The sequence below is a fragment of the Manacus vitellinus genome, unplaced genomic scaffold, assembly GCF_001715985.3.
Source record: "Manacus vitellinus isolate BGI_N305 unplaced genomic scaffold, ASM171598v3 scaffold_80_pilon, whole genome shotgun sequence".
NCBI classification, from domain to species: domain Eukaryota; kingdom Metazoa; phylum Chordata; class Aves; order Passeriformes; family Pipridae; genus Manacus; species Manacus vitellinus.
Genome location: NW_021940818.1, coordinates 754,673 through 780,694, shown reverse-complemented (window position 1 = coordinate 780,694; position 26,022 = coordinate 754,673). Strand labels below are relative to the sequence as shown.

The 26,022-nt window shown below is 40.3% G+C and overlaps 1 protein-coding gene across 5 annotated transcripts in view; it reads right to left on the bottom strand.

Annotated features, from left to right (window-relative positions):
- ANK3 (ankyrin 3) overlaps positions 1-26,022 on the bottom strand; it is a 205,327-nt gene that overhangs the window by 141,243 nt on the left and 38,062 nt on the right. For all 5 annotated transcript variants that reach the window (XM_018085402.2, XM_018085401.2, XM_018085400.2 and 2 more), the window contains exons 2-5: positions 5,885-5,986; positions 5,322-5,420; positions 4,832-4,930; positions 737-835 (exon numbers count right to left, since the gene is read on the bottom strand). In XM_018085402.2, the coding sequence (XP_017940891.1) occupies positions 737-835; positions 4,832-4,930; positions 5,322-5,420; positions 5,885-5,986 (399 nt within the window). The remainder of the gene's footprint in view (positions 1-736; positions 836-4,831; positions 4,931-5,321; positions 5,421-5,884; positions 5,987-26,022) is intronic.

Here is a 26,022-nt window from a genome sequence, read left to right as displayed (position 1 = left end):
TGCTGAGGGTTCTGTGTCTTCCTTCTTTCCAAGTTTTTATAAAGAAATAGAAATGAGATTACTGAAAACTTCAAATTTCAATTAATTTTCACACGTAAAATATTTCATTTTGGTATATATTTGGTATATATATTTTCATTTCTTGACTTTCATATCTTGGAGGATTTCTAGAAAGTAGCTCTGACGTACACTTCTAGCTAAAACTCATTTTTAGTGATTTTGGAAACTTAATTTTGATCCATTAGTGATGGATTTTTTACAGTCTTGACTTCAAAAGAGTAAGATTCCATACCTACATCATTATACAGTGACACCATGAGGTATAGGGTGGCAATAAGCTAATTTTGCATTTCAAGTAACCTTGAGTTTTTCCTGGTATCCCAGGCTGGCTCCAAAGCACAGGTAGACAGTTGTTCTTGCCTTATGGTTGCCATCCTTCTCATTACTCACTATTTTTAATGAAAGCACAGAGAACTTTTATATTATACACACAGCTTCCCTGTTTCAGCACTTAACCTGAAAGATTACCAGTTATGACTAAGAACACATCTATATTTAGAACTGTTTCTAGTTAATTTTTTTTTCATTTTAGAAATGGGAAGAGAGAGCTTAAATTGCTGAGCTTTTTACTCGTCTTTAATTTTGTATTTAAAAGACTAGTTTGATACAAGCTGGCAGAAGTTGCTGCTGAAGCACATTTTACTTTGTTCATAAAGCGTGAAATTCAAACTTTTACCTCTGTGGCAAGGCTTTGACTGGCACCATTGTCAAGAAGAAACTTGACAACCTCCAGGTGGTTTTCTTGGGCTGCCATGTACAGTGGAGTGAAGCCATTCTGAAATAGGAAAACAAGAGTGTAAACACTCTGCAGACATTTCATACATACCACAGGTCTGCCAAAGTCAGGTAGATCAGGAGAGAAATAAATTAACTGTTTGTTCACACACCAGTTAACCAATCTCCCTTGACTTAACTGAAGATGGGAGAGGGGTAATATTATTTAAAGGGACACAGTGGAATCTTTCAGCCAGATACAATTCCTACAGCTAGGTGAGAATAATTCCTTTTATATCTATTGTGAAGTTATATGAAAAATCAATCTGGACAGATGATTTGGTAGGAATTTCCTGATAAATACAGCCACAGCATGGGAAATGCAAAACAGGACAGGGAAATACAATTCAGGTCTGTAGCAAAAGCAAGAGCAATGGCTCTTCAGAGTAATTGCCAATTTTTCCTCTTCTTTCCATTAGCTTTGACTTCTCTTTCACTTGTCCAGCTACATATGCCTTCCATCTCCTCGAAGAGCTGCCTTCTGAGTACAGTCTGCTTGTGGTCACTGAGCTACTTCATATTTCAGGCACCAGGAGATCTGAGGATCATTGGTTCTCAGTAGTCTGAGAGAGGTTTATCAGTATTTCCGACCACATTAGAGCATCTCTCAAATTGTGCTTAAGTGAGTGATTTCAATCAATGCAATACAAGTATTAGAGGCTGCAGAGCTTAACTCATTCTTCAGTAAGTGCCTTCCTCTTACAGTCAATGCTTTTGTCTTTGCCTTAACTGTAAACAGGTCACAGCCTTTCAGAAATTGAATTTTTGGGGACTAACATTAAGGCAATGTATCTTTTCCCTATTTTTATAAGAACTTCTGAAATCTCTGCTACAGTTACGCAGAGCACTGACTTGGATTCCGCAGAAAAACTAACAGAGCCAGAGGAGCTGAGAAGAGTTTGGCCGTATATTTGCATCAAAGAAGAAACATCCACATTGCTGGGCTCTGGAGAGGTGAAGGGAAACCACAGCTTAAGACCTATAGGAGTGAAAGTGGGCTGAGTTACAGCTGCAGTGAAAACTGCCAGAGCAGCGGGGCAGAGCTGAGGGCACTGGAGAGCACAGGTGACCTGAGGCCAAGCACGAGGGAGGATCCTCTGGCAGCAGAGACAAACATGAGGTCAGAACAAAGGACAGGAGGAGAGGAGATGGCGTGAACTGGATGTTTGATCCAAGGGGAACTTTCACCATCAGCCAGACACCGAGCAGCTGTGAGGCCACATGTTTACGAGGCTCGCACAAGCTGCAGGGTCTGCTGCTGCTGCCCCAGTATTTTGATCATTTGGTCTCTGTTCAGGAAAGCACAGCTACAATCATAAAGTCCTATCACAGCCAAAGCCTAAGGTTATCAATGTGTTTATGCACTCTCTAGAACCGAGGCCTAATGCCTTAGTTTCCACACACACAAAATTCTACTTAATTAAAAGCAAATAAGCCAGAAAGCACTTGCTTTCTGGTACCCAATATGTCACACTACAAGTTATTAGAGTGAACAGCAGTCTGGCATTTGTCCCTGTCATTTCATGGCATACTCAATATCTATTTACTAACTCAGTTGGAAAGAAAGATTAATTTTTTCAGTTTCAAATATTTGCAGTTAGAAAGGCAGCAGGAAACACTACCTAATTATTAAGTTTCAGAAAATAATTAATAGGCAAAAATTCTCAGAACCAAGTATTACTATCATTTAGGGACATAGAAGAACCTTTTCTCCTATGTTAAATTAGCCTAAGGTTTTCAACATCTTCCTCCCCCCATATTTTGCATTTTCTTCTCTCTTCATAAAGAGGCTGGAATTGCCAGAGCAGCACAAGCCTAAGGAAATAATTTTGTCTTCAATAATGATACATAGCCCTTAGAAGAGGTACAACATTCAAACTCAGTAAAAATTTACAGTTTGGAGGTGTTTCTTTTATAGACGGGAAGATTTGGTTAAAGAAAACCCTAACATCCCTAACTGTCAGCATGGAAGAGCTGTTACCTTCAAGGAAAGAGGAGACAAAGCCAAACTCACAGAAAACAGGTCTTTTAACAAAACAAAAAAAATCTTTGGGTAGTCTCTGTGGGTATGCCAGATTCAGCAGAACTTTATTCTAAGCTTTAATAGGGCTCAAGGGATCTCAACATCACAAACAAAGCTGGTCCAGGGGCTATTTGGTAACAGGGGGCACCAGGGACCTCCTCAAAAGGCTAATCTCAGCTGGGATATCTCACTGCCAGGTATTGCTGTGGAATGGACAATATATGTGTTGTATGTGTGTCCCAAGTAAAAACACCAAAGGCAACCATAATGGGGTGGGGGGAGAAATAAATCTTTAGTTCTTGTATGTTAGTAGAATAAGGGTAACATGTGGCAAAACCTTAGGGTGTATGGACAATGCAGTTATATAAGATGTTTACAATCTCAGATTATTTTTAGTTTCAGGGCTGAATACACCAGTTCTCAAACACAAGCTTTTAGAAAAGATCCTGTCAACCCCATCTTAATTTCTTTAACAGGCAAACCTTAACAGCCATGGAAGATTTTACTTAAAAATACTGTTTGTTGTTGTTGTGCTCTTTAAATGTAAATTGTATGGTGCCTGGAACCAAATATTGCTGTACTAGCTAGTATAAAGGAGTAAAAAAAGGAGAACTGAGCCACCCATTTTCTTTGTCCAGGTGAAGAAAACATGGAATATAGACCACAAATAACTAGGATTCTTGAAATAGATTCTATTAAGCATTTTGTTCATATTACTTGAGAGACCAATTAATTAAAATCCCACCATGCTTCTTTAAAATGTAAATTTTTTAATTTCCCTTTTGAACAAACATTTCCTATCATGCCCACATCTTTATAATACAGAAAAATGGCAATACTGGGCCAGCTGAGAAGACTGTCTGAACCCTTCTCTGACACTGCCTGCCTGCTAGCCAGTCCCTGAGCAGGGAGAACAGGAATGGGGCAGCATGCAGGGACACCTCTGGCACAGACACCTGACTTTCAGCAATTTGCAGTTTATGCATTTTTCGAGCCAGAGTTTTTCTGTTTCATTTCACTGCTCTGCTCTTAACACCAGCACTGTCTTATTTCAAATTCTCTATAATTGACCTAAACATTCATTCAAAGGACTTGACCAAAATTATAATCTCTGCATATGCTTGCAGTAGCTCCTTGTACAAGGAAAGGGGATGAGCTCAATTAAGCCTGAGACAGTCAATTATGTGAAAGAGGATCCCTTTATCTGAACACGTTCTCTCCCACTCTCCTGTTCTATCTGTATCTCCATTGACTCTAACAAGTTCGTAGGACACTCCTAGGGCAGATCTCAGGTTGAAGGGTACATACTTTACTGTGCTGCCTGTTACACAACCACTTCCAGTACCCTGCAAACACTCCTGGATGTGCCTCCACTTCCTTCCTCTCCAGGGGTGTGCAGCTTTGGGACAACTCAAAACAGAGACGTTATTTCTATGTTTTCTCTGTTGATAAACAAGGTGGGCAACTGCGAGTTAATCCTAGGATTGCTGACATCCCATGTGGGAAAAGACCTGAACACAGCCTGGGATTTCACTGCACCATCATGCCTATGGTGGAGGATATGTCCATGATGCCTCCTGGTACTCTCAGACCACCCGGCAAGGGGTAGAGCAGAGAAGGGAGAGCTGGAAGCATTTGAAGTTTTAATTGTCTGTTGAGTTACAAGATAGGAATGAACTCAACACTACAGTCACTAAAGGGGCTGCTTCAGTAATAAAATGCCAGCTCTGTGTTCAGACTTTGCCCTTGCACCTGTTGTTGTTACCTGTGTACATGGAACAGCCAAAAAAAAGACTGTTTTTCTTTTATGATACATTCATCTCAGTGACTCTATCAAACCCGATTTTCAAGAGCCAACATTAACACAGCGAGATCCACCAAATACACTTACAAATACTATAGTTTTTAAGGGGAGAACAATTTTAATGTCAGCAAAGTATTTGACAGTACCAAACAGGGACGTTATTACTTTACCTGAGACTGTGCATTGACGTTGGCTCGATTCGTAACCAAAACTTTGACGACTTCAGCTTGTCCAGCGAGGGATGCTATGTGCAATGCTGTGTTTCCTTTCTGAAATTAGAGACAGTGATATTTGAAAGGAGTAAAAAATCTGAGCTTGAATACATAACACAGTCAAGAACAGGTTAAAATTTAAAGACTTTAAAATATAGTATTCCCTGCAATAAAATACTCCTTCTGAATGCCTCTAATGGGTGACTTATTTTAGAAGACAGGGACAGAAACCAAAAGAGGAATCTACAATTTGTCTAGTAAATATCCTCCCTAGTAATGTGTGACATTTCCTATCATCTGAAAAGTTTCTATTAAACAATTACTGAAACCACCCCACCAGTGGAAACCGGGCAATTACTGCTGCAGCAATGCCTGTGATCATTTGGCCAACACCCTGTGCCCTTGCCAGCAGTGTGAACAAGGGAACAACTAGATAGGCCTGACTGACCTTTGTTGCTGCATCCACACTGGCACCTCGCTGTATGAGTTCAGAGACAACTTCTACATGTCCTTCTTTGGAAGCGAGATGGAGAGCATTCAGCCCATTCTGATTAAAAAAGAAAAGGAGAAGGGAAAAAAGAAGAGCAATGAGAAAGATTGGCAAAGGTTTTCCCATCAACCAAACATACCAGGAGACAAATTATTATTAACCCACTGAGAGGACTGCTTCTAAAAACTACTCTTAGGTAAATTTTACAAGAAATAGATTATGAGGAAAGAGTAAGAATTAAGTCAAGATATATTAGCTCTGGGTTCTCAAGTTCTGTGTGCTGTCCCATGATCTGACGTAATATAAATAGAATGAAAGATAACATTACACAGCACAACATTCTCCAAGTGCACGTGGAATGGTCTCTGGGTAAGGGGGACAGTGTTAATTGGACAAAATATGTAAACATGGCTCATCAAAAGCATTTAAGTTATCTCTGACATGAAGTGCAACTATAAAGAGAAATTAAAGAAACTGAGAAAGGTATTTATCCAGCAAATTTGATCAAAATATTCTTCAACCTGATTTGAAATGTTGATGTCCACTCCATTTTTTAAGTAGTCGAGAGCCTTTTCCAAGTTGCCAGCTCGAGCAGCTCTCAGGTAACTTGCATTTGTGTCAGACTGCAAGAGAAAAAGGAAAAGTCCCATTAGAAATTACGGCACAGTATAAATACACATTCCCTTGGATAAGGAGTTACTAATGATTCAACATATTTAACTAGACAATAAAGAATCCCAAACCACTTTATCAAATGTGGGTCAAGCCCTGCTCTCCTTGCTCAGGCACACTCCCTGTGGTGTGGGTGGGCTGCCTGCCTGACTGGGCAGCACGAGACTCGACTTCACATATGGACATGAATTATGTAGCACTGTCTAACATGCAAGGCCAGTCACCAGGGACACATCTGGTACCCAGCATGGAAGACAAACATGGTAAAGCTCAGGAACTGACTTCATGGAAATCACTCTGCTCTTTCCTAAAGTGCCACACCACCTTTAATATCCCAGCTGAACAGACCAGTAATATGAGACCTAACGTGAGAGATTTTAAAAAAAATTCAAAACAGCCAACCACTGAAGGACTGGATTAGCAGAATTAAAAAACCCCATGGTTCTACAAATGATCACATTTTAAAGTCTCATGTCTTATTACATTTTGGTTCATTTTCTCCATCCTCCTTCATTTTATAGCACATTTTTTTTACAAAGTCTGTCCACATCCAGTGAGGAAGCCAGAAATCCTTAGGTATAGTGCCATCATCTAAACTGCACTTTCATTTTTTTTTTCAGGTCTTGCATTAAAGACAGCTATGCAAATTTGCTTTATGATGACTTTAGTTTGAATGTAAGGATGGCGGAAATGTTGGTTAAGTCATGAAAGAATCACTGAAAGCAAATCCCATCCCCAGAGGGTTTTAACAACAAGTTATGCAAATATCCATGGAGGATGGTTTAGATAATGCGGATCCTGCCTTGGAGCAAGTGGAACGAGCTGGGTTAGCTTTCAAGAGGGACAAATCATATATCTGTGATTTTATCTGTGCCACAGCTTTCCCTGGCATCTTGGGCAGACAACACATTTTTGGTGCCCTCTTCTCGATTGCTATAGCAGGAATTCTCTTCCCCCCCCCCGTATCATTTCATCACAGGCTTACATCATTGCAGCTTTAAGTGCTTTATGATCCTTTAAGGTTATAAGAGAGTGCGACAATTGCCTTCAGAGAAAAAATAAATGCAGTGAGAGCTAAGAGAAATACAAAGCACCCTGGCACCAAAACTCAGTTACTGTTGCGCAGATAATTTATATCTTTTTAATCCTAAATTTCTGGATTTGCTATATTTTCTCCTCTCCTGTCAATAAAGCCACTGCAAACCATATGTTCTGTTCAAGCATTGCTTCAAGCCCATCAGAGGCCACCTTCATGTGCAAGATGAAGCAGTCTTGGGCACAATGACAGCAAAATGGTAAGTGAGTAGAAAGTCTGCTTTTTTCCTTGTACCCATAGAAGCTACAAGAGTATATTTTACCAGTACTTTCAACACAACAAGCTCTCTCTTCCAAGGAGAGAACCATTACTCATGAACTCCTAGTTTTCTCCCAAGTTTTGCACACATGGCATTCTGCTCTGCAGTGCACTAGCTTACAGCCTTCCCTGCTTTTACCATTCTTTTCCAAGCACACCACTCTGATCGTTACAAACCAACTTCTTGGCAGTGTGCTTCCAACAAAACCAAACACTGATGTTTAATTAGGCTTTACCAAAAACGAGGTGCTGCTACAAACTACACGGTCATAACCGCAAAGACTACGGGGAGGAAAAGCTGCCTGGAGAGGTGTGGTAAAACACTTCCATTTGGAAGACCATCTGAGCTGTGCAATGCAGATTATTACAGGAGACAGGTCATATTCTCAGTGCTTAGCAACAGCAGCCACCGGGGTAAAAAACAGGTCAGCATTTTATCAGCATTACTGAAGGTATGAGGCAGGACTCAACAGAGCGGGAGCCTTTTTGTCAGAGGGCAATGGCATGTCTGTTTGGCACAGTCAGCAAGTGGATGAGAATGAACATCAGCTGTTTACAGCTGCTTCTGGGTGGGGAAGGGATGCACCAGAGCAGCTTGCTATGGAAAATCATATCCTGCCAGTCACATTAACACATGCCAGACAAGGAACACCACTCAGAGTCATTCAAACCTTTCTGTTCGCTCAAATAAAATGGAGGTGGAGAGGCAGGAGGACTGACACACAGCTGATATTCACATTGATACCTAACTGCAGTTTCACTGTAGAGGGAGAGCAATGCCTGTATCTTTTACAGACTTGGGCATGACTTTTGGTCTGGATCCCTTTGCCCACCCACGGCGTGGGGTAGCCCAGTTCTTGTTCTATTTCCATCTGAGGAACCATTCCAACGTCTTGAAGGATAGGGAAAGGGAACTCCAGCATCAGGGGTTTCTTCAGGCCCTGAGACTGGAAGGGAGAGGTGCCCTCCCCTCCCCCCACGCACGTGGTTCCATGGCCAGCACGGAGACAGCACACGGGGCGTGGAGAGGAGGCAAGAGAGAGTTTATTGTTGGGGGGGTTACATTTATAGGGTTTAGGAGGATTTACAGAGTAACCAATTAGAAGTCTCAAGGGGCTTACAGGAACACCCAATCACAGGAAGGGGTTAACAAGGTTCAATGAGAACACCTCAGGACATCTTCCTAGGACATTCCTGCATGGGAGATAACAGTTGCTGGGGGGGGTGTTGGGAAGAAGGAGCATGTGTTTGCAAAGAGACTACAAAAAACCATTTTAAGACATGTTTAAACAACAGTTTTCCCATATAATGCAGGTTTAGTGCCACATTTTGGACTTAAGGATTCTTGGAAGACTTACGGGCTCTTGGAAGAACTTACTCACTAACAGAAGGAAGGACAAAGGTCAGGTTCCACTTCCAGCCCGAGGACATATAAAAATGTTTCAAACCAAGCTATCTCAGGTGCTGCTAAGTGATGCACAAATCCATTCCTGAAATCCTTCAAGAAAACAGCATGCCCTTCTTTTCTAGTCACCTCTCAGAACTCACTCCTTGTGCTAAAACCGCCCAGGCTCATCACTAACACCGGCAGCCAGGCTGCCATCCAAGCAGCGGGGCTGGTGTGGTGCTGGGTCCAGCATCCCTCAGCCTGGACTCCCAGTGCTCAGACAACCACAGTCTCCCAGCACAAGGGGCACTCTACAGGAAAAGCAGCATTGACATGTGCAGGCATGACACCAACAAATGGGAAGCACCCAGGGAAGCTGTCAGCATGCCTGGGATAACCCAAACTCTCCCACAGTTCAGCTGGTCTCAGTTGGCACATCCAGTTTCCACCTTGCTGGGTTCTAGTTACTTGAACGTGATGTGAGCCGTGTGACACTGCATGAGCTGCCTTAGCAACCAGGGTGTAACACATCCCTGTGCTCTGAGAAATGGGGAAACCTCTTCTTCTGAGCTTGGCTGAAGCTCCCAAGCCCTCAGACTGGGTTAACTCACCCATTCTGGGCCACCATGCACAGGAACCTTGAGATCTGCACAGAGGGATAACAGACTGAGGGTGTAAAATTGTGTAAAAATGTTCTACAGGGTTTCTGGGACTCTCTCCCTCCACTGTGGTATCAACCATAAGCAGAAACAAGCAGTGACATCAGAGAGAAAAGAGAACCAACATCACTGGAAACCAAAAGCAATTTCAGCCTCTCTAAAAGTAGCATTGGCAGCTTCCACTTACCCTATTAACTAAGGCATTACTTCAGACCTACTCAGGTAGCAAATAGACTTTCAAGCTTTTTCTACCTTGCAAAATGCCTTGAAGACCCTTGTTTTTAAGACATTCCACTTCCAAAACCCAGGACAACCAATGAATGCTATCCAACTTCCATAAAACCTCAGCATAGGGGTCAGTAAAAATTGATCAAAAGCATTAACCCAAAACTTCCACATTTTTGAACCTAGAATTTCTCACCTTACCTTTATTGTAAGCCTAGTGTTTTTTAAAAAAAAAACAAAAACAAAAACAAAAAACCAACCTCAACAGAGTAAAAAAAAAATGTTATTTTCAATTCAAACTGTTTTTCTTAAAAAAGAGCTTCTTGAAGTCCCTGCTAGAGCTGGTAATTGCCTCTGTACTACATAGACAGAAGCCTAGGCTCAAATCACTGAAGGATTTTAAAGATCACAACAATAATGTTAATAATTATTTATCTGGATTGCCACCGTTCCTGGAAGCCCTTGTCAAAGACTGACAAAGGGCCTGTTATATGAAATGCACTGAAATCACAATGGGGTGGGGAATATTTTAGGTTTCCAGCCATCACTGAGGATGCCCATGCACTCCCCTCTGTGGGTAACTATTCCCCATATACCCATTGCCACCTTCCACGCTAGTTGGTGTCCAAAAATAAGAACCCCACACAGACAGGACAGACAGTATGTCTACAGGACATTACCTTAAAAGACCTAATGAAACTTTTCTCCAGTATTAATTACTTAAACCTCAATAGTCCTGAGAGGCATTCTGTATGCTTGCAGCCTATGCAGATCCCTTTCTTTTGTTTTTGTAATCAATCCCAACATGAAATAAAGATGAAAATTGGCTTTTGATTCTCCACTGGCTTGATAAATATCAAGAGAACAACAGGCATGGGACATACATCAAAGCACCCTGATTCTTAGATGCTCTTGCAGTCAGTCACAAAGATTGCAGCCCTTCCTGTGCATTTGCACTGGATCCCTGTTGTCAGGCTGTGTCCCCAAAGCCATTCCCTGCTCCCTCTTGGACTCCCTGGGATTTCAAACTCTATATTCAGATTAGAATTAAAAATCAAGATTCTTACAAATGTTTTAATACTTGAAGAGACACACTTCAGACCCTGTGCACAGATATTTAGTTCTGGAATGGCTTTTCAGAGAATATTTAATAAACAGGGGATTTATGGGAGAGTACCAGTACTGATGCATGCATAATATCAAGCTTTTTCTTCGCAGTTGGTATGATTTCTCCCCTCTCTCCTCATATTTTCTTGGAAGAAAAAGGGGCTATTTCTAGTTTAAAGAAATGTGCAAATGCAGATGACTGGCTAATGAATGCAGTTTTTATGCAATGTGTATTTCTTTTAGATTTGTGTGTTTCCCTTTAATGTAGGATGCTATAAAAAAATCCCTTCTCTAATGTACAGCAGGTTGGTGAGCTTGCAGACTGCAGGCTGCCTGCAGCCCACAACAGGTTTTCCAGTCTGGAGCTCATTTTCAACAGCCTTCATCCCAGAGACATGTCAGGAAAGGGCTGGGGCTGAATAAGCTGTGCTGGCAGCAGCACACTGTTTCCCAGCCCTTCTCTACCTTATGGTTCTCTAGTCCTGACACAAGGAGGACAGCAGAGCCCGGGATGCACAGGGCTAAGACCCGGGAACTGTTGCCCCATTTTGAGGAAAAGCTATATGAGGTTAAAAATGTTTCTATTACAGGATCAACTCTTAAGTCACTTGGATATTACCTTAAGCCTCCAGGAAATGCTGATGCTGACTCACCCTAGCAAACACATATTCACTCCTTTTCTCAAAGTGCTCCCAGTGAAGTAAGAGACTACTTAGCAAGAGTAAAGACAAAAACTATGAGGAAATTTGCACTGACTCAGTCCAGAGTTTGACCTGATTTTTCCACGGGACTAGAGAGGGTCCCCTAAGCAAACAGAGAATATGTATTATTTAGTGAACCCTCAAAAGTGCAAAGTCATTATTTTTAACGTGCACAGGCCCCCCTCCCCATACTGGTGGTATTTTTATTATGCTCATCCCTCTTTCCTTCGTGTTCTGCTTACAGTGGCCTCTTTTTCAGATTAAAAATCCAGTCTTTTCTCACACTGGGAGCAGGGTTTTGTTTTTCACTCCATCTTTAACAGTAGCTGTTGTGAAGGGAAACCCCCAGCAGGTTCCCATTGTGCCAGAGCAGGATGCATTCTGGCTTGACTCCCAACAAAAAGATGCTAACCATGCCTAACATTTGTTGGGGGGGGGAGGCAATGACCTCATTTTAAGGGATGAACTTATGTTACTTCCATTTGGAAATGTGCTCAACAACACTAGTCTTGCAGCAGCATGAGGTGACTTGAGGAAAGGGATGATAACATTTTTGCTTATTTTGATAAGGGTGGGCTTACTACAACCAATGGCATTTTTTTTGCAGGATGGCTTAACTCTGGTGGGCACTAAGCAAGACCCTGGAAATGGGAGGCCCTTGGCATTTCTTGGACTTCGTTCCTATATTAAATCTGAATTTTCCTCCAGGCAAATATGTTACCCTCACTTGGGTAAGGGATGAAATTTTAATTAAAATAAACTACAGTGGCCAGTTAACAGCAGTGTCTGAGCCATGTGAGGTAAACCAGCCACATCATTTTCACAAGGTGGCTCTTGATCTATCCTCCAAGCAGCTCTAAGCCCTTGCATCTCCCTGCTACCTTATAACTAAATCAGTATCAAAAATTTTCAGTTGTGTCTTCTTTATTAGAAAGGGGGCTGGTTGAACTGGATGTTCTTTGTGCAAACAAGTACTCACGCTTTACATACCATACTACCACACTTGTTTTGTTCTGATAAGAATGGGACAGCCAACTGCTATCTGCACTCCTGCTGTTAATTATACTTTAGAGAGATGCTTTTGAGATCACAGCCCTAAACACAACCATAGGACAACAGGAAAAGCTCCATTCCTTGTGCCTCGCAATTCAGAGGACACATCTTTTGGTTAGGGAAGGCCAGCTATTTTGAATATGATTGCAGAAAGGGAAATAATTTAATTATTGGTAAAAAACCAAACTAATCCCTCTAATTGTTTGTCCTATCACACAATTTAATCATTAACTTTCTTTGATCATATTATTGTATTGTGCATGATAAAGTATCCAAAGTTATTATTCTATCTGGAATGTGCCCATAAAGGGCCCTATTCCAACTATGTAAGTATGATAAGCTTTCCACAAGTTAATAATTACACTGGTTTTAGACTGTGTGTGAAACCCCTCTTCTTGGTCATACTAGTGGAGACTAAAACATCTGTATTTTTACAAAATTTGCATGTGAATCTATAATCAACTGTTCATCAACAAGTGAGGCTCTATCCCCTACAGTAGTCAATCTTATCATGCTTGTAGAGAAAATAAAATACTTCCTCAAAATCACATGCTTAAGCAGTTCAAAACATAAGTGGAAAACGCATTTTAGATGCAGCTCCTTCCTTCTAGAAATCCTTGCCCAAACCAGGAAAATATTCAAGCAAACAAATAAACCTGTTTCCTTGCTAGACCACAAAACAAAGTCAGCCTCTGATGTGTGGGTTTAATATACACCAGTTTCGAGATCACTTACACCACTGTCCCTCTTGGAGTCTGTCTTGGCAAAATGCTGAATCTGTGCCCTGTTACCACTGAATGTGAACCACTTGTTGTGGAAGATGGTTCAAAAGGATGAGAGCCAGAGATGTTAAGGCTGGTACATACAAGAACATTTCCCAGCTCCCAGTACAAGAGGTGTTTATCACTGCCCTTAACCACATCAAGAGGTCTAAAGCGAGTTGTTTGCTTGCAGTGACAAACATCTGCTGTGATGCAGCTTTCTTACTGTGTAAGTTGTTTAGACCTTGCACATGCAGCCTTCTTCAGTCAGTCCTGGGACTTATAACACAACTAATCCAGCCTGGGTGTCTTTAAATGTCTGAATGACTGCTTCCTAAGAAAGCTCAAGTACAAGATATAAATGAAAAATACCTGTTATTCCTTTGATTTTCTACAAAGAGCAAAGGGGGTTGTGATTTCCAAGGCACAAAATATACAGAATTATATGGTAAATTCTTGCCTAACATCCACACACAACATCTATAATATGTTGAACGTAATCCAGGCTGAAAATGCCCCTAAAGATGTCATGTTTATATTATTTACTTGTTGCCACAAAGATGCAACAAATGCAGAACAACTTAACTGTGATTCTATACAAAATTATCATCTGACCACCCAACCAAAATCACCTGAACTGAAATCAAACCTGTTCCAGGGTGACCATGTTCAGATAGGAGGTGAGAGGGTCTACACTACTTCCATACTCTTTGCCAGTTTGCACAGATGAGGTTTTGAGATTTTGAAACACGAGTTTGATGAGTCAGTTTCACCTGAAGATTTTATGAAAACAATTACTAGTATGGATGTATTAAATTAGTAACACCAAAAGGAAGATCGAGGACTACAAAAATCAATGCACAATACACACAATCTTTCTAAATATGCAAGAACAAGAATCACAAGAATGATTTTAATGAGAAAACAAGATTTCTTTAATACTGACTTTTCAGCTATCAGACTGTACTGGTCGAAAAGACAAACGACAAGGTAAATTGGGACATATTTTGTTCAAGACCCTAAAACTAGCAAAATCCCTGGTTTCACCAGTGAATCACTGTACTCCATTAGAAGTGACAACCAAGGAAAGAACCAGGCCCTCTGTGACCAACTCACATGTATAAGCAATGAAAAGGACCCAATGCACTAAGAGGCAAAAGATTTGAGCATCTAAAATTCAAGATTCATTCTCCAGGCTGAGTCTCCACTTCTAGAAGTTAATCTCAGACTCTGGGAAGAAACTCCTGAACTTTAATGACTCATCTCTCACTCTCTAAAGTTTTCCTATCACACACTTACAAGTGAAAAATAAATCACTGGCTTTCATAACTTCTACCACAGTCACAAAGAGCTACAGAAGGGTCGGATGTGCTTCCAGGGTTTCTTCTTATGCTTACATTCACCTGAAGATAATAACTCTCTTATATGTCAAGCCAGATGAGATGCCATTGATCTCCTCCCTGCTCTTTTTTCCCTCAGAAGCTGACTACCCCATGAGCAAGGAGATAATTTCAGAACATCTCAGGCCCAAGTTTAAAGCCATTTCCATGCTAAAGTCACATTCTTCAGATCACTGCATGAATAATATCAGTCAGTCCACCTCCTCTTCTCTGTGTGCATCTCATTTTAGAATCAGGACCCAAAAAGGAGAAGAAGAAAATTCAGCAACTCTTGTCAAAACATTTTTTTTAAAGTGTTTTTATTTGTCTATAACTTGAGATAGGGGAAAAAAATCATATAAACCTAAATGAGATAATATTGCTGATTTTAGGGAGAAAGATTTTATTCACTCAAAATGAGCTCACTACATAAATATTATGTAAATATACTTCAATCAGATGTTGTAAAGTTAGTGGTAATAACATGGAGAAAACTCATGTCAGTGGAAGTGCAACAACATAAATGTTCCCCAAAAATATTGCAGACAAGCTACATAACCTATTAAGAGCTTTCAGTACCATGAATTCATAAATTTCCACTTCATCTTATTTTTAAATGCATCTCTCACTCAAAACCAAAATACTTCTGTCTTGGAGGTTTGAAATTACAACTATCATTAAATTGAAAGGTTGTTTGATGATAACTGGTCAAGTCATTTCTGAGGTGGCATAAATATAGACAGAAACACACCAATTTACACTACAAGTGTTGCAAATCCCCCACACACTTATGGTTTATACTTTTGTAGTCTTAAAAGACACTTGAATGGTTAGTTCTAAAGCTATCTACTAGAGCTTTACTTCTTTTTTTTTTAGCATATAGTTCAGGATTCTTACAGGAATTACAAACCTCTATCAGTTTATAAGTGTCAATGCATCAGTTTCCTTAGCAGGGATTATGACCTTTATCAGAAGCAAAGAACTTCTTCCAATTACACACTCAAACACCTTGTAGAAGAGAGTCTCTGGCTGGAAAACTCCACATAGCTCACGTGACATACAGAACCTGTAGGTTCAGTGAAAACTATCTAAAGAGCTTTTGGGTGCTAAGAGGACTCATGGGGCAAGATGTGCAGCACAGTCATAAACTTGGTAACAGTCAGTCCTGCAGGGCCACTTAGAGGCATCACATGAGCTTTGTCACAGCAGTTTACCTTAGGAGAGCTTGTTACATTTATGGAACCACCTGTCCTGACATCTCTTAGTAGATCTGCTGTGAAATATATATACCCTGGTACAATGACAAAGAATCAATGGAACCAATAAACCAAAGGATTCGAACATCACCCTAGAGCCAGAGACTGAGGTAGTTCTGGTTGTTCAGAAGAAAAACCTGCTTAGCACTTCCCAAACTCACAAGGGGAATTTCACACCAGGGAGTTAACAGATCTCAAACGCAGGATCTGAGCAACCTGCCAGGAAACAATTTGAGTCTTGGCCTGGAGATTTAAGAGACCTACTGGGGAATACCATCAGGGAATACTCTAGGCTGCCATGGCTGCTCAGCCATGTTCTCCTACAGGAGCTGAAATTCCCTGCTGACCATAACCTGCCGTAGCTTGTTTTCCACTTGGTTCTGCTGTCGAGGATATGACCCAGTAACTGCGGATCCATTTAGCAATTCACCACACTACAGTAAAGCACAAAGGCAGCGCAGAGCAAACCAGAGCAGGTGTTACACACACTGCTGTTTGCTACTGCTAGAAAAATTGAGGAAAACTTGCCACCTTTCTCCCGGATGTGATGCTGTGTGACGTGGACACCCGCGGCGCGTGGCCTGCGTGGAGCGGTGGGGCTGGGCACGGAAGAGCCACCAGGCTCCATGTTTCCCAGCACTCCCTTTGTCCTCCCCTTCCACGATTAAACACTGCCATTCACTGTTGCGGATTTGTGCAACAGTATGGAAAGTTCTGCGATAGCATTTGTTGGGGCTGTCTGGATGAAATGTATTCAGTGGCGTACAGAGTAAATGTAAATTAGTTTACAAGTGTTTTGTTCCTCACTCCACATGTTCCAGGTTTGAGGATTAGCTCAGATTCCAACGGGAAGATTGTTTTTTTCCAGACCAAGCACCAAAATCTATGAGCAAAAGTTACAAATCAGAGCCTTGCAAGTGTTATCAAGAGTTTTAAACTAGAGTTTACATTTTAAAGTCCTGTCCTAACTCTAAACACAAAAATCTGTTCCAAAACAAAAGGAGAAGTCTAAAGCACTGCAGGGGCAAGGGCAGGACCAGGATTTTCAGATGCAAACAGGTTGAAAACAGTAACAGTGAGGACAATCTCTGTAGGGGGTCTTTGTGATGAACAGAGGGAGAAAGAAATTCAGTTTTATTCCTAGAGTGAAAGTTACCAAATATTCAGATAAATCACTGCAGATTAGATGATGCCATTTTCACATGGTGACTTTTCAGTGACAGAACTGAACTAGTATTTTTCTGTCTTTCAAAGCCACTGTGCATGAGAGAGTCAGAATTCTGCAGAACCACCATGATGAACTGAGTATCTTGGGAGAGACTTCTAATCTTTTCGACAAAAATACAAACAGCAGCAATATTTTGATATTTTACCTCACCTTAACCAGACATGATAGTTTATTTTAATCTAAAAATTACCACTTCTTCTCAGCATCAGAATAAAGTATGTTTGAAAAACACCTAATTGTTTAATCAAAGAATATAATGATATAATACTAATGAATTAATACTTTCCAAACTGGGATAAAAAACTTTACTCTTTTAATAGACATGGATTTGGAACTAGTTTTCACTTTTACCATTAAAGTGATAATCAGTTTATTACAGGCTTACAGAAATAACCTATGACCAACAATGCTGCCTACCAGCCCTTTACAGTTAATCTCCCCCAGCATTTGATGATAGAACGAGCCATTACTATATAGTGATAATTAAAGTATCACTTCTGAAGAGCAAATCTACAGGATAAACATGCAGTGAAGTAGAGCTTGTTTCTCTCTTACACCTCAAAGAAGCAAGGTAACCTATGGAAGATTTAAGTACATATGGAATACAAACAGAGTTTATCACATATATCAGCAAAGAAAAGCTTACTGAACAAATATATACTGTTCCCCTTCTCCATCACCAAACTCCATCTCAAATAGCTGCTACACCTTCAATAAACAATGTATATACCAACGGAAGGAGCAGTTTCTATACAACTTGTAACAAAACCCTGTAAAGCAAGAGTAAATACCATTCTGCTGCAGCACAGAGGGGCAGAGCATTCTGCAGACCAGCACATTGCCAGCGCCACGGCTCCAGGGCAGCAAGATTTTCAGCTTGCTCTACTCTCCAAACTGTTGCACACAGAAACCAGAGGGACTGTGTCAGGTTCTGAACTGCTGAGGCTCATATAAAGCATCAGCAAAGATGTTTATCGCCATGAAGATTGATACTATTGTGCTAAAAAAAACAGGGAGAGAGTAAATTATATTCTCAGGACTGAACAACAGAGAGTTTAATCAAGCACCATAAAACACCTGAATAACAAAAGCTTCTCTTATAAAAAATTACTTCACAGAAAGAATCCCCTCAATAAATATTTTCATAGTTTTGACATTACTGGTGGAATTAGGTTTATGAACAAGAATAGCATCACCAGAAAACAACCAGAGTTTCAAAGATGCTTTTTAACAGGGAACAACATCCCAGCCCTGTGCTGACAAAAAATAAACAACAAAATACATTTAAGAGAACTTGCTGTAGTATTTTTTCAGAACACAAAGCTATTGCTGACATGGAAATTAGCTAGTAAACTACTGTGTGCTAGCATCAGTGACACCTATAATAAAAAATATTATAAAAAAATACTGCCATTAATTCACGTTTCACAAAGCTTGGCACTCATCAGTACTAATGACAAGATATCACACCTTCCTGGGAACCCAAGTATTTTAATTCTGCAGTAGAGTAGCCTAGAGAACAAGTGTTTTAACTTTGTGGGTTTTAACTGATGTGAATAACTCAAGCTATTGAAGACCCTCTGAGCCTAGTTCACAGAGTACAGGGATGTCATTTCACAGCAGTTTACTCACTTGAGGAACTGTTAAATCACACAGGGAGCACCTTGAAGGTCACTGGGACCATCTCTGAGAGTAAGAGTGATACGGGGTGCCTCTTTACAGGTCACTACTAGCATACCATTAGCACTACAGCTAGTGTAAACTCCTTTTGGAGTTTAATTGACCTGTGGATTGTCAGTAGAAGAAGTGAGTTACTTGGAAAACAGACCTTAAAAGCACAGATTTTAAACTTTTTTTCTAAATAGGCAAGATTTGCTAAAACACTTCATTGAATGAAATTGTTACACATATCTATGTTACTTAAGGCCCTGATCACAGAACAAAACAAGATGTTTCTGCAATTTTAATTAGCGTCTTTTACAGAGTGTCCTGAATGGAATGCAGCCACTGGCAAGGACAGAAAGAACAAATAATTCCAATATTCCATTGACTGCCGCCTCAGCCTATATCGTAACCCAACCATCAGAAAACAAAATACACCAAACAAGCCCAAACGTACCTCTTCCTACATCCAGCCTTGTACCATACAATCAAAGACTGAAAACACTAATACAAGAAATTCGATATGCAGATTTCACTCTGATTTCAGAATCCACAAATGCTTACTTGTTCTGGAAAGCATTCTCCCTCTTCCACTGCCATTTTCTGTGGCCAGATATGAAACCTGACGACTCAATTAACACTTTGGACACTGCACCATTGCTAAAAATAGCGGCCTCAGGAAGTGCTTTTCTTTTTTTTTTCTTTTTTTTTTTTTTTTCTTTTTTTTTTTTTTTTTTTTAAAGGAACTAAGCACGGGCACTTGTTAGACTTCCCTTGGCTATTTAAATGGCAAAGGACAAGTGATTAGAAGACTATTAAGTTAGTAACAGAGCGTGTCCCAGGATTCCTGGCTCACTTACCATATTTGCTGCCTCCAATCATTCCCCGTGTATGTAATCATGATCTGTGGAATACCCAAAATAGCTGCAGCATCAGCTGATCAGAAAACCACTGCTGCTTGGAATCACTCATGAAACAAGCTTTTGTCATTCTGCTTATCAGCTCTTTCTAATGCAGACTACTTTGAACTATTTCTAAAGGCAACAATAACATCATTTTACACTCCATGTGTTTTGAATACCACATATGCCTGCCTCCCACTCCACGGTAATTTTATATTTATTCAGATTTTCTGATGACTAATTATGATAGGTTTGTGTCGCAGGTTCTAGAGGCTATTTTCCTGAACTAAAAGGCTGTTCTCTATGTACTTCAAGTTCCTAAACTAGAGAGATTAAAAGCAGTACCAAGAGCAAAATAATTTTGTTTCAGAGGGAAGCACACAGAGGGGTTCATGATTTCAGTAAAGCTGACCTCTTCCTTTTCAATGGAAGCTACTGCCAGCAACAGGAATTTTCTTCATGCTTCCCTACAGTTACTTACATTAGGCATGGCTTTAAGGAATGTCCACCTTCTGAGAAAGGGAATATTGAAATCTCTTCAATGCACTGCAAGCCCCTGCAGAGCAGGCACTGCATTTGCCTATTACACATCTCACCTCACACCTGTGAGCTGTGCACAGCTATTCCCTGGTAGAGAAGAACAGCAAAGGGTAAGATAAAGAAAAATATAATCATGGTCCAATATTTTTGTCAGACAAGATATGCCCCATGTCTTGTTTGTTGATGAAGGAAAATAATCTATATGTAAAATACTAGGGGGATGATTTGAGATTTTTTAGAAACATTTCTCCCTGTTTGCATTGACTAGGAGTCCAGCCACCAGGCAGTAGCTCTGAGATCTCATGTTATAACAAAGAACTTGTTGCTAATTATCTATGCAAAATCTTTTGGAAGGCGCAGAAATTGAGGCCCTGGTGTATTATTAAATAAAAAATGCAGGCCACACACTCAGGTGGATCTGGCTTGAAAATACTTCATTAATGTCTCTGACTATGTGCTCAATTAACAGCTACTCTCTGTTTCTGCACATTTTTGCTTATGGCATTATAGTATCCATGACTAAGATCCACTTCTGCCACTGACTAAATACAGAGACCAACAGCTGTCTGCAGGGTGGAGGTGTCTCCTACCTTGATTTAAATACAGGAGGATGACCAAGTCAGTTTAAATGAATTTACCTCACTGACATATCTGCACAGAGCTCCCTGTAGCAGAGATTTCAGTCACTGCACCACAGCTGCCTCAGCAATGCTGTTATTGCAAGCTGCCACAACAGAACAAAGCATCCTGAATATTCAGTTCTTAAAACTGAATTTTGATTTAGAACTACTATTTGTTTTGAGGACCGAGATCTATAATTTCAAAACAATAAATGCATCCCAGTTCTAGAAACCCGAGATAAGACGGTTACTATCCAGTGACTGAATTTTTGTTTCTAACTGAAGAGGAGTTGGCTCTGAATAAAAACCAAACACCTAAATACCTTTCTTCTGCCTTTGAAAAGGTGCTTCAGAACAAGGAGAAAGGAGATATGATGATTTCTGTAATGGGATACAAGGGAATCACATTAAATTTAAAACTTGCCAAATAGGGGTTTTTTTGTAGATGAAAGGATTCAATTGGCCAGTTTTACAGAAAATTACAGCAGTCTATGAGGAAGACCAAGCCCTCTGTGGGGTGGTGTCCCACACCACTGGACTGCAGCCTCCTGGTGGGAGATGGCGACTGGTGACACAGAACTGGCAATCCAACAGCTCTCCTAAAGCTGAGGCACTGCTTGTTTGGAAAAGAGAAACAACACGTTTAAGATTCCTCACAGCCTCTGCTGCTTTTCTGGTGGGCTGTGCCCCTTGCTCCTTAGGCAGCCCAGGTCCTGCGGACAGTGCCAGCATGGTCTGGGTGACAGCCTGTTCCCTCCAGGAGCTCCTCTGAGACCACCCTCCCTACCCTCTCTCTGCTCATTTATTCTGCAAGAGCTACTTCGCTTTTCCAGTCACTGGCTCTTGGCTTTTTGAGTTCACATTAGTATGATGAAACCAGAGGATGATTGACCCAGACCATTGCCTATTAACCTCCGCAAAACTGTCCTGGTTTAGGCTGTGACATTCCCACAAGAGAAGTTGTCCAATTCTCCCTCCATTAATTTTAAAAGAGTAACGATCAGAATTACAAAAGAAAAGCACAAAGAAAAATTAAAATCTGCCAGCACCAAAAAGTCATCTCAGCATATTCACATCCATCAATTCAGCTCTGATTACTGACCATCATAAATCATAGTGACGCTGGTTTGTTTTTTTTTTTAACCTTGTGGATCGGTGTTGCAGCATTCAGGATGATTTCTCACGTGCATGCTATTAACAAAGGGTAATAACAGAAAGGCTCAATACTAATGGTAAAATCAATGTGTTAAAGACTTTGGGTAAAATTTCCAGGATCCTTCTGCAACTTTGCATCCTGAATTACATGAACTGCAAATCCCTATAGTAATTCTTAGCTTGGGAAAAAGAAAGGGCCTTGAATACAATTACATAACGAGTAGATATGCAAGGAAAAAATATCTCAACAATCAATCTCCTCCCCTCTTTGAATAAGAAAAAAAGCAACAAAACCCCTTTACAATCTCATTAAAATGGCAGATTTGGTACAGATGGAGGATTCTTTTAAACAGAATAGTGGAAATGTCCTTTTACATTATCACTACTCTGCTCCCCAACCAGATGGAGTGCTTATGATTACTGGCTTGGAAGTGACTTGCAAACAAAGCAACACATGGCAGAATTCAGCAGAAAGAAAAACATGGTTTGACCTGAGATACAAAACAATATAAACATCTCTCCAAGAATGGGAAAGACAAGCTGGAATAGTTTAAACCATAATCTAGAGCTACTGGTCCAGATTTTGCAAGAAGAAAGAGAATTTTTTTTTTCCCCTGAAACTGCAGTGAATGACATTTCAGACAGTTCAGAAAGAGGAAGAGTCAGCTGAAGCCCACCAGAGCAGGGGATTTATGTCTGTGGTATTTCAGACACCCTTTTCAGAGAGCAAATGGTTGACAAATAGCATCAGTACAGATCTGTGCTTGTGCAGCTTGCACCTACAGAGGGCCTCTAGTTGCAGATACTTCTTATATCAGAGAAACCAGTGGTAGTATCTGAGATATTTAATATAATTTTCTAAAATTAGTTTCTAGTCATTAAAATAATGGCTAACATGCCCCAGCTGAGACTTTAAAACAGGAGTTCAAGTGCATGGCTCTGTGGATGGCTACTGGCTCTTACAAAGCTACTACCAAGATAAAATTTGCTTATATTTACATTACTAACATTCACATTGTTTGCTTGCATTTGCATTACATTTAGTAATTTATACTTTAACTGTTAAAATTGTGGGCACCAAGAGTGTACAGCCACAGGAAAAAAAAAAAGAGTTATAAAAACTAAAAGGATCAGTGTGAATTGTGTGTTACTTTTTTCAAAAAAATCTGTCTGTTCAACCACCATCCATCATGGTGTTTGCTATACTGCCATTAAAATTATGCCAGCTCAGATCATCTAAAAAATCCACAGAATTAGAAATCTATAGCCAGAAGCATACATTCTCTTCCAATCATACAAAAAAATTAAATATAAAATAAGGATAAGAAAATGGTACCCAAATATTAAATAAGTTAAAGTCACATAGCACAATGAACATACAATTTTTTCCCCAAAAAATCTGCCTTGTGCTCCAGTGTAACCTATTGCTCTTGAATAGAAAGTATGTACCACATCTGTAAATCCTTCAGTTAATTTTTTTCCTTAACTTTGACAAGGATATCAGCCATCAGACAGAAATAAAAAGAGGAAATTCAGAACTTCTGCTACAAGTTAGTTAAATTTCTCTTTGAAGGCTTTCCAAATGAGTGAACAAGAAGTGGTCTCGCCCTACTCTTCTTCAGCAGCAGGTAGGATCAAATCTCAAAGACTGAAATGCAATCACTTTTAAAGGACACCCTGCAGTGATTTTTCAGAAGTCTCCAAACCCTTCAGAACAGCACACCTTGAGGCCAGCCCTGTTGGGACCTGGGAAATTCAGCACGTTACAGATATTCAAAGAGCCCGCGAAAGACACACACGGAAGGACCTGCAGTGTTTACTCTGTCAAGATCCATAACAGCTCCTGTTACCTCACCATCAGCACTTCCTAGTATGTGCTTATATTTTCAATAGCAGGGCAAAGGGCTCTTGGGATGACAGACTAAAACAAACAATACATGTATGGTACAAGCACTATGCCCAAAGCATCTGAACTTCCGTCTACAAACCCGCTTCAAGGTCCAGTTTTTAACCCTGCATTTTTCCCTTAGAATATCAGAGTAGATTACATATTTCCAATCTGCCCTGCTCATCAACTCAAGCTTTCTGAAAGAGCACTTCTTGTTTCATTTTTATCCATTAGCTGTGGTTTTCATGCCCAAGTACTAAAGCTCCTTTAACTTCCAGCAGTGCTGGGACTAAAACATCACAGTATTCTTCCCCACTATAACCCTGTCGCCTGGGAATAGGAAAAACTGCAACCAAGTGGAATGCAGACTGTTAGGTAAGCTAAAACTTCCTATCCAAAAGGGACCATAAATCATTCATGGCTTCCACCACTGAGACTTCAGCAAATTCTCTTCCTCCATCAATACATTTCCTCAACATGGAAAAGGTGCATCTCCCACCCGTATCCCAGAGAAACGTGATTTGGCAAAACCACTGCCACAGTCTCACATAAATCCCATAATCAGCTGCTGTGTGAAAATAGTGGTTAAGATAATACTTATTAAGACAAGTTCTTGCTGTCGAGAGCACTCTACACTCTTCAAATCATAAAGAACTAAGGAGAGCAGCAGAGCTTCATTATACCATCCTGTAAGCACCAAGAGTGAAGCCAGCTAAAAGCCCTGGACTTTATAAAGATTTCTTTCTCTCCCACTGATCACCTAGAAGACATCCATGTCATTGATTTGCTATGGAAAGCACCTTTGGAAAATACTGAGGTAATAAGGCTGCAAACTGGAAGAAGTGTTTACATAAGCATCATGATGTCACATGATTGACTCCTGAGCAAATTGACTTGACACTATCATGCTTGAAAAATAACCAGTAAAAGCCAATTAGGAAGGAAAAAAAAATAAAGCCAGAGACTCCAGGCAGCCCTGTGTTTAGTGAAACTACAAACCTCACATGAACTCTCATGGAGATGAGATGAGCAAGGGCAAAGAACTATATATGGAAAGCACAAGGAGATGGTATCAGATCTTCCTATATCATCTCGAAGCATTGCTGATGTTTGCAAATTCTCTGCTGATTAATCAGATGGCTTGTTGCATGCCATGCATCTTGTTCCAAGTCCTGCTGAAAACTGGGATTTTGTACAAATTGAAAACAGCAGCTGCCTTGCTCCTTCTTCGACATACTTCACTGGAGAATAGGATTCTACAAAGTAGATCCAATTCCTTGGATCTTGGCATTTTCACTAAACATGGAACTTCTGTTTGTTAACAGAAAATAATACTAGTGGTCCAGTGAAATTGGTGGCTGCTGATTGGTCTCCATAGGTGTGTAAGTATGTAAACACAAAGATAAGGAAGTAAAAATCACATGCTAACCTTATTGCACCACAGCCCTGGAAAACCATGAACAGTTCTGAAATAACTTTTTAATTTTTTTTAAGAATATACTTAAAAACTGGTTGAAAATATTAGAGGAGTGTTACATAAAACAGACCATCCGTTTGTATATGGCATCCATGTGAGAAGAAGTTGGCTCAGGCTCACTCTTGGTCGAGATCCTATTTCTAGTGATTTTCAATATTCCATGATTGCCAGGAGCAAAGAATTAATCGTTAAGATTCACGGTGACAACAGCAAAGTATTTCATCCTGAAGTTGAGTTAAGCACCAGAAATGTGACTGCTGGTAAATAAGCCCTTCCAAACACTCCCTCTCTGTTGTCTATCTTTTAGGCTTATTCAGAACATAACTGCGATGCGAAGCCACAGAACTGCCAGATGGTTTCAAAGTACTCAGACATGACTTCTGCACAGAAGAAGAAATTTTTATCATGTAATATATTCCAAGAGCAACACAAACCCCAGCATTTTTATGGGATACCTGACAACTGACTGCCTCTGCCAGACCTTAGCCAAAAACACCCCAACCCACTGTGAACAAGATATTTGACTATACATCTTCATTCGTTCCTCAAGGACATCTAAAGGAACCATTGAAACGAAAACAGAAGTAGCTTCATTAAAAGTGAAATACAGTAACAGAATACAAGTGTGTTCAC